The sequence below is a fragment of the Semicossyphus pulcher genome, unplaced genomic scaffold, assembly GCF_022749685.1.
Source record: "Semicossyphus pulcher isolate SPU_LCO1_2020_fin unplaced genomic scaffold, fSemPul1.0.p SCAF_3, whole genome shotgun sequence".
Lineage (NCBI taxonomy): Eukaryota > Metazoa > Chordata > Actinopteri > Labriformes > Labridae > Semicossyphus > Semicossyphus pulcher.
The window spans coordinates 6,705,875-6,719,972 of record NW_027211704.1 but is presented as its reverse complement, the minus strand read 5'-3'; the positions used below and the strand labels follow the sequence as shown (position 1 = coordinate 6,719,972).

At 42.6% G+C, this 14,098-nt stretch overlaps 1 protein-coding gene across 2 annotated transcripts in view; it reads left to right on the top strand.

The window, feature by feature from the left end:
* arhgef10la (Rho guanine nucleotide exchange factor (GEF) 10-like a) overlaps positions 1-14,098 on the top strand; it is a 141,533-nt gene that overhangs the window by 106,685 nt on the left and 20,750 nt on the right. For both annotated transcript variants that reach the window (XM_069677824.1, XM_069677823.1), the window contains 3 exons: positions 6,560-6,774; positions 7,596-7,753; positions 10,527-10,669. In XM_069677824.1, the coding sequence (XP_069533925.1) occupies positions 6,560-6,774; positions 7,596-7,753; positions 10,527-10,669 (516 nt within the window). The remainder of the gene's footprint in view (positions 1-6,559; positions 6,775-7,595; positions 7,754-10,526; positions 10,670-14,098) is intronic.

Genomic DNA, 14,098 nt, shown 5'->3' with positions numbered 1-14,098 from the left:
GAAAAATGCAACATGATATGAAAGTTGAGGGTCTAAAAATATATATATGTTCATAACTACTGGAAAACCTGGATATAAAAACAGCTGTTCAGACTGTGTGGGCGTGGCTGGTCACGTTTTGATGGACATCTGCTTGGCTGGCCCACTCAGACGTACCTTGAAGCTTTCTCTCTTCTTACAGCAGCATAGTTAGCATTTAGCATTGTTAGCTGTGATGCCCCCTTTTGTCCTCAAAGCTATAAATGCTAAATGATGCAATTATTAGAGAGGTTTTCAGTTTCTTCAATTAATGTACAACTGCTCGCATTTATGAACAATGAGCCATTAAGCATTGCTTCAGCAGTTATATCTGTTGACATTCATCCATCTGCAGTGTATAGCAGCGAGGCATAAAGCAAAGAGGTAAATATTAAAAGGTCAGGACCAAGTCATGTTTAATGCCTCTCAAGAGAAGTTCAGTTCAAGCCTCAGGTTTGAGATGTTCAAGTTGAGTCTCACGGTCCTTTAGAGCAAGCTCTTATCAACGCGTACGCCCTCCACTTAAAGTCCAAGTCAAGAAGTTCTTGTCTCTCTCTGCTGGCCGTTAGAGTTACGTTTCATTTGGACATTTTCCATTGTACTTTCATTAAATCTTATCATGAAATATGTACTGTGTGTGTCACAATCCAAGGCCCATGTGTCGCTGATCTTATTTCTTATTGTTCAGAGATTCTACCAGACAAAACAAAAGATTTCAATAACAAAGTCAAATCTCATGGGAGGAAATTCTAAAGCGATTCGAGTGCAAATTCACATTTTCTTATCCTGCCCGACTGAAGCACTGTTCGTCTTTTCATGTAATTAATTTTAAAGGAGTAAGTTTGCCTCCACAGAAGAAAGTATTTGGATCTGAATGTTAGAGAAGGGAAACGTTAGAGGATTACTGAGATGGAGCATTGCTCATTAACAATGAAAATAGCACCTCTTGATCGAATTATAATCACCTTTTTGTATTTGGAGGCCGTCGCATTTGATATTCTGGATGAACTGTGGTGCACTTATTGCATTCCAATAACTCGAAGGTGTCTGAATGTAGAGAGCCAAGGACTGTGCTACATGCAGAGTGAATGCTGTTTTAAAAGAGGTCATTATGATGTCGGGGTCACAATGTTCTGATGGCAAAGTGGAACTGACTCTATGAAAGCGGACCTCCGTTGTTCAGCTGCAGATCGTTGCATAATACTGTTTAAATGGATCTTTCTTCCATCATCACTTTGTACATTCAGCGATGATGTTCAGGTTACATGAAATGTGGTGTTAAACGTGGTGACAATGCACCAAATTGGTCATTCACATTACCTGGCTCAAATTAATCTAAATAAAACTGTTATAGATAAAGCCTTCATTCTTTGTCCAACACAAAGGTAAGGCTTCTGTATTTTATGTCCTCACGTTGTATGTTTGTTCATGACGTCATTACGTGCTGGTATATGTTAAATACTCAATTCTGATTGGTTAATTACGGCATTCTGAGGTCTGCTGGTTCTCGCTAACAGACTGTTGTTATGAAGAACTGACCGTTGCTAGGGATGCGGCTCGAATCGCAGAATCCGGAGGACTAACTGTGATCATATGAATCTGCCGGAAGAAGTCCGATAAATTTGACGTCTGTTTTACAGAGGGAAAAAAGCAAAGAGACGAAAACAGCGGAGAGAAAGCAATAAAGGTATAACGAAGTAAAAACTGAAGGCTACGACAGAGAGATCAACAAAACTGCAGACGGCACATGAAGTAAACAGTAAACAGAACACAGTACGGGATACGGCGGTGTTTAAAGACGGTGAATGGAAAAGAAAATGTCGACAGACTCTGACAGTGACGAGACAGAAAACCTCAATCAGGTGCTGCGCTGATTCCTGCGGTCCCGTTCACCGTGTCTTACTGTACAAACAGCTAGCTTAGCTCATTTAAAGAAGGCTACAGAGTTAACAGTTGCTATGGACGCAGCTCTCACTGTGAGTGGACTATTTTTATACGAAAACCGTAATAATTTTTTAATTAATAAAATCATAACCACATAAACATTTTGTGAAATGATTGATTTCTTAAGTAAAAAGCTGCGTAATAAGCGGGATGATGTGCAAGGAGCAGGTTGTTATCGCGGAGGAAGCGCGTCAGGGTGAGACAAGACCCCTCTGCTTCCTGTCGTGGTCCTGCTCACCCTGTCGGGGTTGCATTCTGCGATAACAACCTGCTCGCTATAAAAACGTGGCAACAACATGCGGCTGCCAACTGGCCGAAGCAGAATGTTGTTACATAATCCTCCTTAAATTGATCCAAAATGAAGACTACAGTAGCAAGCGCACAACTTACATAACTTATATGACCTTTAACTTTGTATGTGAAGATACTCCAAGAAATGAAACTACTATTAGAATAAAACAATGTGGGACCTGTGCTTTAATTTCTGATGAAGCAGGAACAAAACACTTTGTACGAATGAAAATTCAACTCTCATTATAGATTTTCTTTTATTTATGACACAATTTCAATACTTTAATCAACTTTTATGGTTTATTGACTCGCATAACCTTTTAGCTGAGTTTTTACTTATTCTCAGGAAATGAAGAATCTGGAAATACTCCAAGAAATGTCATCACAATAAGCCAAAATACCAATGTATGCACTGCTGCACCATTCCTCTTATAGGGTTAAACTCTCAAGAGGGAATGTATTTAACAGTACAGCTCTGCTTACACACAGATTCTGAAAACATACCTTGCAAACAGAACAAGCTGTTTTTAGAGTGTTTAGCACATCTGACCTTCTTCCAGCACAGTGATTGTTACACACTGTACTGAACAACACGCGGCAAAAGCAAAAACCAACCAGTGTTCACTCAAAAAAAACATAGCGAAGGCCTGCGGATCCGGCAAGAATAATTAGCAGCTGAGTGTTCCCGCCCCCAGTTGGTTCTACCTCCCTGGCAGGCTTGTCAAATAAGGGATGACACTAATCATGTTAAAGTGAGATGGGCTATGGGGATTTTTGTGTGCTTTGATCAGAGTAATGACATCGTGTCTAATCAGCCTGATACCCCAGTGTTCCCCTGTTTGCCTTCACCTACCTTGTCCCACTTTGTCCAATTCACCACCACTAACTATGCCTCTGTGTCTCTGTCTTTAATAAATGCATTCACCAAGTTAGAATTCATCGCAAATGACACTTTGAATGCATCCGTTTCAGAGTACATCAACAATCTGGTGACCCACGGTGTTGGCTTCTTAATGTGGCGGATACAAGCACTCACAGTGTGCTATCATGACCGCTCTCCCATGCTTCCTCGCCACATCCAGAGCAATCTAATTAATGCTGGCAGAGCATTTACTGTTCGGGAAGTTTTTGTGTCTCCCAAGCTGAGAGGTGAAATCTGTCCAGGGCACGACTCCAGATATCTGCTTCTCCACATAAGCAGTGATGACTTTGTCAGGACACAGTATTTGCGCTGGATATCAGGCGAGTAGGGGTGGGAGAAAGAGAAAGAGGAGAAGGAAGTGTTCATTGACGGGGATAGTGTTGATGTTGGTGTGCAGAGGGGTTCTGGAGGTGCAGATGGACACGTGAATTTGTGGAGACTTTGGGGAGAGGGGGCCTTGCCTCTGGCTCTGGATACACAGAGTCACTTGAAGCCGTGTTTTGTCGGGCTCCTCGCTGCAAGATAAGTCGTCCCTATCTTTTTTTCACCCTGTGCAACAGACCATTATTCGTTCTGGCTCATTCTCAAGAGCCCACAGGATCGCTCCTGTCCAGATTGTGCACGCTGATACAAATCAAACAAATGATTGCATGCAAATAAGGGTGACTGTGGAGGAGAAGAGCTAAAGACTATATTTAGCTCACGTCACATTCACACGATGTGATTCATACGGAGAATAAATCTTCTGTGTCTAGCAGCAAGCAGCCGTGCTCCTTTTCAAGAAGGACGTTGTATTTTGTCTGGACCTCCACCTCGGCCTCACAAAGGCGTAATGAATGAAATTACACTGAAAACCCACAGCGACGCTCTAATTGTTTGGGAATGGGAGCAATGCCACTTTAATTGGAAATGCATCAGAGATGGAGGTTGGAGGGCTCGCGCCGTCTTCGTTTTCTCTGCATTGGCATTGACAGGCTTACACAAAGGCCAATATAAATGTGTAGCAGAGGAAATCAAGACGCGCAGCCTGTGTGATGTCTCGCCTTGAGAAGCTTGTTATGATAGGTGGACTTTTTTTGACAACATCTAAGGTTTCTTTCTTGTTTGTTAGGGAGTTGTTTTTTTTTCACAACTTGTCTTTTCTTCTAAAAAGGGACAGACATCCCAAGGCAGTGAATTGTAGAAACTTCCAATCAATCCAAATTGAGCCACTAAAAGCTTCCAGCTTTCAAAGGCGCTGTTTGTATGCTTGTTTGTACTTCTTCCATTGTTCAGTGTCACCTTGGACATGGTTGTAACAGGTAGGGGTGTAAGAAAAACATCGATACACTTGTGGTTCTGTATCGGATCTCAAAAACACTATTGACAGAGACAGTTTATGGGAAACGTTAAATGGACTACACTTTTCTAATCTTCAGACCACTTAAACAGCTTTTACACTACAGGTCACATTAACCCTTACACACACACATTCACACACAGGGGGCTATGCTTTCAGGAGCTACTTGGGGTTCGGTGTCTTGACCAATGACTGTATTGCCAGATACTGCACAGTAGAACAGTCAGTGAATGCAGATGGGGTGCACGGGGTTAACATTCAGATTAGATTAGATAAACCTTTATTGATCCCACAACGGGGACATTTTCATTTTTACATGGCAGCAAACAGCAAATATGGTCTTTTTGGAAAAATCTAAAATGTAGATCCGGCTTTGCATTTTTTTTGCCAAGCAGGAATGTTTCCTCCTGGCATATTTCCTGACAAGCTGTTTTTAAAGGATTTAATTCGCTGTTTGGATAATTTACGGTGCCACACCATCAAGGTTAGGACAGCTCAACAAGATGTCTCTACATCTACACGCCGTCTATTCATTGGGCAATATGTGCTCAAATCTTGAGCGTCTGTTTTCAGTGGGAGTGCACGGTGGTGCAGTGGTTAGCGCTGTCGCCTCACAGCTAGAAGGTTTGAAGTTTGCATGTTCTCTGCAGGTACTCCGGCTTCACTCACAAAAAGACATGCACTGAAGACTCTAAATTGCCGGTAGGTGTGAATGTGAGCATGAAAGGTTGTCTGTCTCTATGGCCTTTTGTACACTGCGGTTCTGCCTCAGCGCCGTAACGAAGCTCCGTCCTCATGCCACCTTTTTCGTTTTAAAGCCGCCCCAGTGTGTGTTTTTAAATAGCGTTCCGGCGTTGCAGAAGCTAAACGTGCGCGAGGTGCAAACAAACCGCACGTGCTTCAAATACCCTCTGTTACTACCTCCAATTCCAACTCGGAGGTAGAGCAACTTCGCCCTACCATTCCGCCTCCGTGCGTTCTACATAGAAGACGGAACGTAACAGAGGCGTAATAATCCCACCTTGAACTGGCAGTGTAAAAACTGTGATTGATGATCAGTCCAGGGTGTAACCTGCCTCTCGCCCATTGACAGCTGGGATAGGCTCCAGCTCCCCACGACCCTGAACAGGATAAGCAGAATAGAAAATGAATGGATCGATGTTTTCAATGGTGTTCTTATATATATTTGCATTGCCTCTTGCCTGTACGTGGAATCTGCCATATCTGCAGCCGGCCAACTAAGTCAAGGGTGAATGTCCTCACATTTCACATTACTGAACTGTGTTAAGCTTGTTTATGTTTTAGGGACCTTTAAGCTTTAAGTTTTTAACATTTGTAAAAATATATCGAAAAGTAAACGTTACATTACTTTGACAAAGTAATTTAAACTGTTCTGTAATAATTTTAAAAGAGTAACCTTTGACCTTTTCTATTTTAAAAGTCCCCTTCCCAAAACTTTTTTCACTTTAATGAGCTCAAAACGATCTTGTTTGCATTTGAACCAGCGACAGAGCCAAGAGTCACTTCATCCTGTAAACTCATAAAAAAAAAGAACCTCATTGTTAAACAACTCAGAGTGTTTCAGAAACTTACGACAGCTTCTCTGTTCTTCACTGATGAAAAGATCCCAGAGTTTTAAGAATTGTTTGATGTTCGGGGATGACATTGTGAATCCATTACGTAATGTGTTTAACATTCTAAGTGATATTCAAGCAAAGGGAGCGAGGACTACAGACGACAAGGTCTGAGAGGATAATTGATTTGAACTTTCTTGAAAATTAAATTGCTGACAGGTAGAGAATGTGTAACCAAAGACACATTATCCTCTGGCCTGCACTTTAATTTGATTAAGACAGTGAACACATTGCAAGCATGATCTGAGGGAGGCCGGCCTGGCTCTGCTCTCTGCTCTTCCTATCTCTTTTTTATTCTGTTTCAGCAGAATACTTTATTACCCGTGGCATTTATGATTCAGTCCATTGGTGCAGATTAACACGGGGTCTCGACCTTTTCCAACCACGTTTTTTTTTTCCCCTCCCCTACAGGTGGCAGGTGGAGGAGAAGGCTCTCAGGGGCAGATAGAGATATTCTCCCTCAACAGGCCCGTGCCAAGGGCTGTGAAGAGTGTGCAGGTCGGCTCCGGCGTCCGATGCCTCGAGTATGTGCCAGAACCTTCTCCGAGCGAGGAAGAGGAGGCCGGAGTTCACAAGGCCCCGTCAGGGATCGGCGCTAACATTTGTGTGGGATTAGACGATGGACGGTGAGAGAATCATACTATGACATTAGGAAGGGAATAACAGAGCAGAAACACAAAAGAGCTCTTCAGTATCCTCCACATCTCCTGTTGTAAAATAATAGCCTGTATTATCCTTTGTTACGCTCCGGTGAGATTTCCAGCCGTATAGATTTGCTTGTCAATATTTCATCAAAGCAGGAAATCAGAGTTGATACCCTGACAAATACCAATACTGCTTCTGCTGCTAAGTTCACACTTTCATTTTCAAATCCAATAACCCTTCTGATCCCCTCTGTGTGTAAGAGAGGATCGGTTTAATCTCAGTCTCCTGTCATAGTTACAATGAATACATTTGTTTTTCAAACAGAGAAGATTCCTGAACCTGCGACTGAGCCAAAGTGCTTCCTCTATTCTTTAATTTGTATTTACAGTGGGGTTTAGTCATTTGTACAACAACCAAAATCAGATGTCAGCAGATTTTCATGCTGACTCATTTTCTTCCAATGTAAGTGTCTATGTAGGGAAAAGAGATACAGTAAAACGGGGAAAAAAACCTATTTCAGCATTTTACTACACTCCAAAGACTGTCAGCTCCAATGCTACTTAACATTTTTTTCTCACAGAGAAGAAACAAACAGCCGTGTGCATTTTTCATCCTGAAGAAGACAATAAGATGCAGCAAAGTTCAGATGGCATTTCAAACATGAGAAAGACGGAGTGGATGCACATACACAATGCTCTGCTCCAAAGTGCACTGTTAAATCAGACTGCATGAAAACGAGGCACTCTGTCATTTCAAATGACACTCATTTATCATGTTGGCTTGTGCTGTTCTGTTCTCCCAGCGTACTGGTCTACGGCAGCGTGGACACTGCAGCCCAATGCCTGTTGACCCTCCATAACCCAGAGGGCTGCCCTGTGCTGTGCCTGAAGCACTCCGCCCGCTTCCTGTTCGCCGGCCTGCGGAACGGGAGCGTGATGGTTTATGGAAGGAGTAACAACGGTAAGGTGCCTCCAAGGTTGCTTTGTTTGCAGAGTGATGGATGCAGTTTTAGTCTGCCATTGTGTTGCCCGCTGCCGTGGTGGGGAACATTGCATAGTTGTCGCAGGTACTTTGGTAAAATAAATGTTATATGGTAAAATATGATTAAAGATGAAGCCAAAACTCATTTAAAATGCAATAAATATTCATAAAGTCCATCTGTTATCTATGCCGATAATGCTGCTCAGGGTTGCGGGGGACTGGAGCCAATCCCAGCTGTCATTGGGCGAGAGGCGGGGTTACACCCTGGACTGATGAGCAGTCAATCACAGGGCTGACACATAGAGACAGACAAGCTTTCACGCTCACACCTACACTCAATTTAAGAGTCACTAATGAACCTAACGAGCATGTCTGTCTGTGGGAGGAAGCCAGAGTACGCAGAGAGTACCCACGCAGAAAGGCCCACTTCGTCCAAACCGGGGTTCGAACTACGAACCTTCTAGCTGTGAGGGGAGAGCGCTAACCACTGCACCACCGTGCAGCACATTCATAAAGTCACAAATATTTAAATAATCAACATTAATGCTATTTTTAAAAGCCTCTTTTTCTTGTAAACACAGTAAAAGAGGCCTGTCCTGCTCTTGTAATAAAAATCCTAATAATAACTTTTATAAAAAACAATGTTAACAAAGTGCTTCCCTTAAAACAATAATACAACAACAATAAAATGAAAACAAAAAGTATAAATGATTAGTGATAAATGAGGTAGAAGAGGAGGAGAACAAATGAAGAACAGATCAAAACTATGAATACAGGAAACACAGGATATACAAAAGCCTTAAATTAGGGATTCACACAAAAAGCCTGTTTATAAATGTGTGTTTTTTGAAGGGATTTAATTTATTATCCTTGCCTAATTTCCTCTGGAGTTGTGTTCAACAACACAGGTGAGCTAAGAGAGCAAGCACAGTCAGATGTAGATCCAGTACGTACCTGCATGTCAGCCATGTGTGATGGTGAATGTCTGAAAAAGATGTTATTTCTAATCACTGCTGAGTGCTGTTAATCCACAAATATATTCTTTTAAAGTGAAATAATAATCACAAATGAGTTTGATTGTTCATACATTTTAAATGTATAAAACAGCTCTGTAATAAACATCTTAACTGGCTTCTTTCATTAGAAATGATGTTGTGAGTCATGGTTGATACATTTTTCAGAATGAGATGAAAAATGTATTAATTCTTGAATATCCCTGAAAGAGTCGCCTTACCGTCACTTTCTGCTACGCTTGCCTTTCCTCCTGATTTTCACACCCGCTGTATGAGTATGAAAATAACACCATGAGGTAGATGGCATGCCATGTTTAGTCAGGCATTGCACAAGGCCAGGGGGGCTTAACACCATCTGAGCAGTGGTTTTGCAGACTTTCACAGCCAGCAGGAGCACAATAGCTCTATCACCAGGTTCTTCTTACCTGGCCACAGTACGTCAATGTGTCTGCCTTCCTCCTGTGCTCCTCTCTCCTCCCAAGCAGAAAGGATGATTAATTACACCAAGCTGCTGCCTGCCGATTAAATATTACTATTCATGCTTTGTATATAAAAAAAAAAAGACAGGAGAAAAGCTCTGGAGGGTGCTGTGAATGTTTGTGGATTCGGCACATCTGTTAAAGATTTATGCCCTTGACTAGCGTGCTACTGTCTAAAAAACAAGTCTGCAGCAGCCAGGAAATGCCAGGGTTTCAGTTGAGACTTGTATCAAAAGGAGAATGAATACATGCAACACATTGTTGCCTAGTGAATAATATGCACCAGCTCTCCTAACCGAGATACGCACGTCAGACATCCTGTCGGCCTACAATGAAAATATTCTGCAGACAAGACGGAGTAGTTTGGAAGTGTGACAACCTGAGCCCCCCTTGTGTCAGAGAGGAAGATGGCCTAGCTTAGCGCCAGAGGCCAGAGGGACATTTACAAGAGTGAATTTTGAAAAGGTGCAAAAATGACCTTTATAACATGCCAAGCAATTAACCTGTGCAAGTCGGAAGGCGTTGTAAAGCTATTCTGCTATGAAAGGCAGAAATAAACAACTCAAAATGTTAATTAAATGGCTGGGTGCACTCCCTCCTCTAATTTTGCTTCATTAACGCACAGCAAAGGAAATGCTTATGTAATTCACTTTTTTAATGTGCCTCTGTGGTAGCTGCAACGTGTGCCCCGTGATTAAAGCTCAAAGAAGAAAGGTCTGCCTCATTTTCACAGTGATGAAGCAAAAAAAAAAGAAAAGAGTTGGACGGCAGAGGGAGAGGAAAAAAGGACTGATGATAAAATAGTTGGAAAGTGGATTAAAGTGTACACCACTTAATAGTGCGTGGGTGGCAAGGGTGCAAACATTGTGATGCCGACTGTGTAACAATTTAAATGGAAGTCTACGGGCTTTATAAAGTCAGCCTGTAGTTCTGCTTCTTTCAAATGGCTGTTTTTTCATTAGAGTGAAAGAAAGCGACCCTCTCCGCCGTGAACCCTCTCCACTGATGCTTCAGTAATTGCTCAACAACATTAAATGGCTTTAAAAGTATTTTTAAAGTAAACTACAAGGTAGCTTGCTGCAAGTGGAAGGGATTGAATTTTAATTTCCTTGCCCATTGTGAAAGTGGTCAAATAGAAGTGGGCCACGTGTTTGGTTTATTGATAAACTGTAGGCTAGCTGTCATAACAACATGTGATTTGTTTTCGAGCCGTGTGTCTGTGTCTCTCCTCACAGTTTTCGTCGTGTGTTTGTTTTTCAGACGACCTTTGGGACCCTGATTCCAGCAGATGTGTTAGCCTGGGCTCAGAACCAGTGCGGACTCTGCTGGTGTTAGATGACTCAGTGTGGGCGAGCTGCGGGAACTCTGTCACAGTCATCGACATCTCCAGCCTCACCACCCAGGTAACAAACTGAAGCATTGGTGGGCACAAATATTTGCAGTTTACCTTGTTAAAAAAAAGAAAGGCAGAGATTTTTCGTCACTAAACCGCTTCAATCCAAGCTTTCAAGTCTACGCTGTATTTATCTGTAGGGTAAAAGAATGTAATGAAATATAGTAACAAAGCATCAATTGCAGTCATAGTTAATAGTGGGAAATAAATATCCTTTTATTTGGGGCTTGGTTTAGTTGGCAGCAGGCTAAACTAGTTAGCCCAGACATCCCTCACCCCAGCAATGTTTTTACAGCTCTTCCTGGGCGATCCAATGGTATTCCCAAGCAATATTAGAAATAAAAATCTCAATCTCAGGATGTTCTCGGTCTCCTTTCAGTTGCACTTTCCTGGAAAGTTTCTGAAAGAAAATCTACCAGGAGACTTCCTGATCAAATGATTGAACATCCTGAACCAGGGGTTCTCAACCTAACGTTTTGGGCCCAGGGAACAATTTCCAAGGACCCCCTCATAACACCCATTAAGCATATGCTTACTACCATTTGCACAGTTAGATGCCATTGGAACTGTTTGTATTGTAAAACTCATCAACCTAAATACTTCAGACCTGTTTCATAGTGATAAACAAAAACTATTTGAATCATGTTAATGTTAAAAACAGAGGGTCAGTTTATTCAAACTGCTTGTGGACTCCTGCTTGTGAACGGTTCGTTGGGACCTGAGTGAGTTGAGTGATTATGACAGATTGACGTGATGTGTCACAATCATGTCAGTTTCTATTGGTCCAAAGCTAACGTGGGTGGGAGTCATGGACACAAAAAAATGGTCCTCATCTGTAGACATGCTGTTTTAATGATACAGCGCAATTTATTATACATTTATTATAATTATTTAACGGACCCCCAGGCTATGGTTCGTGGACCCCCCTAAACAGTCTGCTTTTGACCGCTCCAACCAAAAGTCCTGTTAGCTATCCACTCCAAATTTTGACCCATTCGTTCCCGGGCTGCACCTTTAGATCCTTTCTGTGAAGATAACAAGCATACACGGTGGTAAGGGGTAAGGGACAACCATCGCAGGGCCCAACACCAACTGAAAACTTGTTTGAATTGACAAAAATATGGAAACAGGTCTCAGTCCAGGGACCAGATTGCTTGTAGCAATGGCACTGCTACTGTATTCTCCTGCAGCATCCACCCTCTGCCTCCACCACAGAAGACATGCTGTGTGGTAAAGAAATTCCTTAAAGTGCTCCTTCTATCACTCAACAATATCCCCTATCAGGGCCTGCAGGTCTCCTACCCTGCTGAACAGAGCGTGAGCCAAGCCCTGTTTGTCCGAATTTCCTTAAAGTCTCCCTTAAGTTTGTCCCCGTAGCTTTTCCACACTCCTGGGTTTTTGCGTAGGTGAACACCAGTGACGTTTTGACCACAGCTCCAGGCAGCTGCCTCCACATTTGAGGCTTACGCACGGCCCACGTGGATTCCATTTCCCCAACCTCCCCCTGGGATGCATGAGAAACCCTTCCGGAGGTGTTTCTCTCTTCACCTGTGTGTCCAAGACACATAGCTGGAGAAGTTCATCGATCTTTTGCCCAAGGTGTTCTGGCACGAAGTACACATATAAATCACCCTATGCTCGAACATGTCGTTTGTTATGACCAATCGATGACAAACGCAGAAGTCCAATAACAAAGCAATGTTCAGGTTCGGATTGGGCAGCCCATTCCTCCCAAACGGTCCCCTTCAGGTTTCTCCATCTTTACCTTTGTGAGTGTTTAAATCCCGAGAGGAACCATAGAGGCCCTAGCTGGTAAACCCTCCAGAACCTCAACCAGAGACTCGAAGCAGGCCGGAAACACTGATCTATTGCTCAGTTCTTAAGCACAAACAACAACAGACAACTGAGCCGTTCTCTTTAAAGGCGACCCAATCAGTCTATTAGAAGAACTCCAACACAGCATTGCTCAGCAAAGCTCCCCATACCCGTCTGGCTCACTCCCGAATGGGAGAAAGTCCAGCCTCTCTCCAGGTGTTGGATGTAAGACCCAGTGCCATCTGCAGAGGTTAGCCCAACTTTGTCCATATGGTGCAGCTCCAGTGCCTGCACGAGCGCTCGTCACCAGAGAGGTGATGTTCCTAGAAACAGTATCTGATGCCAGGGGTCAGCACACACGGGACCCTGCCTTTACCTGCTTGTCGATGCATTGTGGGGGTGCTGGCTCAATGTAGTTATTTCTGGCTGGTTCCCAACGTGGCCACATGGCTCAAGGCCAGGCAACCAGATGCTAGTGGGAAGCTATACTCCCAGGGTTTCCTTTTTAAGAAATGTTATAAAACAGTTGTCTTAATGTTAAAAAAAGTTGTGTTGTTGTATTTATTGTTTTTACATTACGCTTAAAGAACTGTCTAACCAGTTTAAAGAATGACCTTCATGGACATTTGCTTTGATCCTCCATCCCTGCTCGCATGTTCAGCTCCACCCACCTGCCCCGCTGATGAATAATCCCAGTCTTCTCTAAAACATGGTTTCGTGTTTTAAATGGATGGCTTCATAAGTGAAACTGCAAGACAAGGTGTTTTTTTATTTATTTGTTTTGTTGTTTTTTTGCAGCATTTGAGGAAAATTTCCTCTGCCTTCATTTTCTGAAAAGATTTATGCACACAGCCTCGGAGAGCCAGCTTTCTAATCTGTGATGTCATCAAGATTTACTGCCTGGAGCTGCTGTAAGGACAACGAATCAAACCCTTTATAGAGCCGTACAATGTCTGTTGGAGCTCTCCCACGCAAATAAGCTTCATTTTGCCGGAGTGCTCTGAGTAATGGTACAGCAACGCGCACCATTATCTCCAAAAAAACATCCCGGGTGTTGTCTCTGTCGTGCATTTTTGCGTAGTCACTCTCCAAGGTGTTCTTCTGACCGGTGTGTCATTAGAGGTGTACAGGGGGTGACTTTTCCGGCGGTGGTAGACAACAATGAGTGACAGAGAACAAACTGTTCTGGGTAATGTTAATATGGTATTCAGCTGCGAACTACAAACCATTAGCATTTAATTATAGCTCCCAGATGTGAGTGTGCGTAGCTGTGTAAATGGGCAGAAGAGTTTCTGTTGAAAAGGAGCATGTTTGCTCAGCATTCCTCGATAAATTAGAACGGATGACATTAAAATCTGCTGAATTCTAACAACCAAACAAGCTATAATACAAACAATAAACCAAATGCATCCATCTATTCCCCAACAACATCAATTTGTTTTCAGTGTAAATGAGCTACATTCCCACCAAAATAACCGAATTAGGAAAGAGGCATTTATTTAACCAATCATTCCATTAGCAGCTACAGATGTTCTGCTTGCCTTCATGCCAAATGTAAAAGCGGTAAATAAAAACAGCAAAGTAGTTAAACTTTCTTTAATTATGTAAATTAAAAGTTAATATG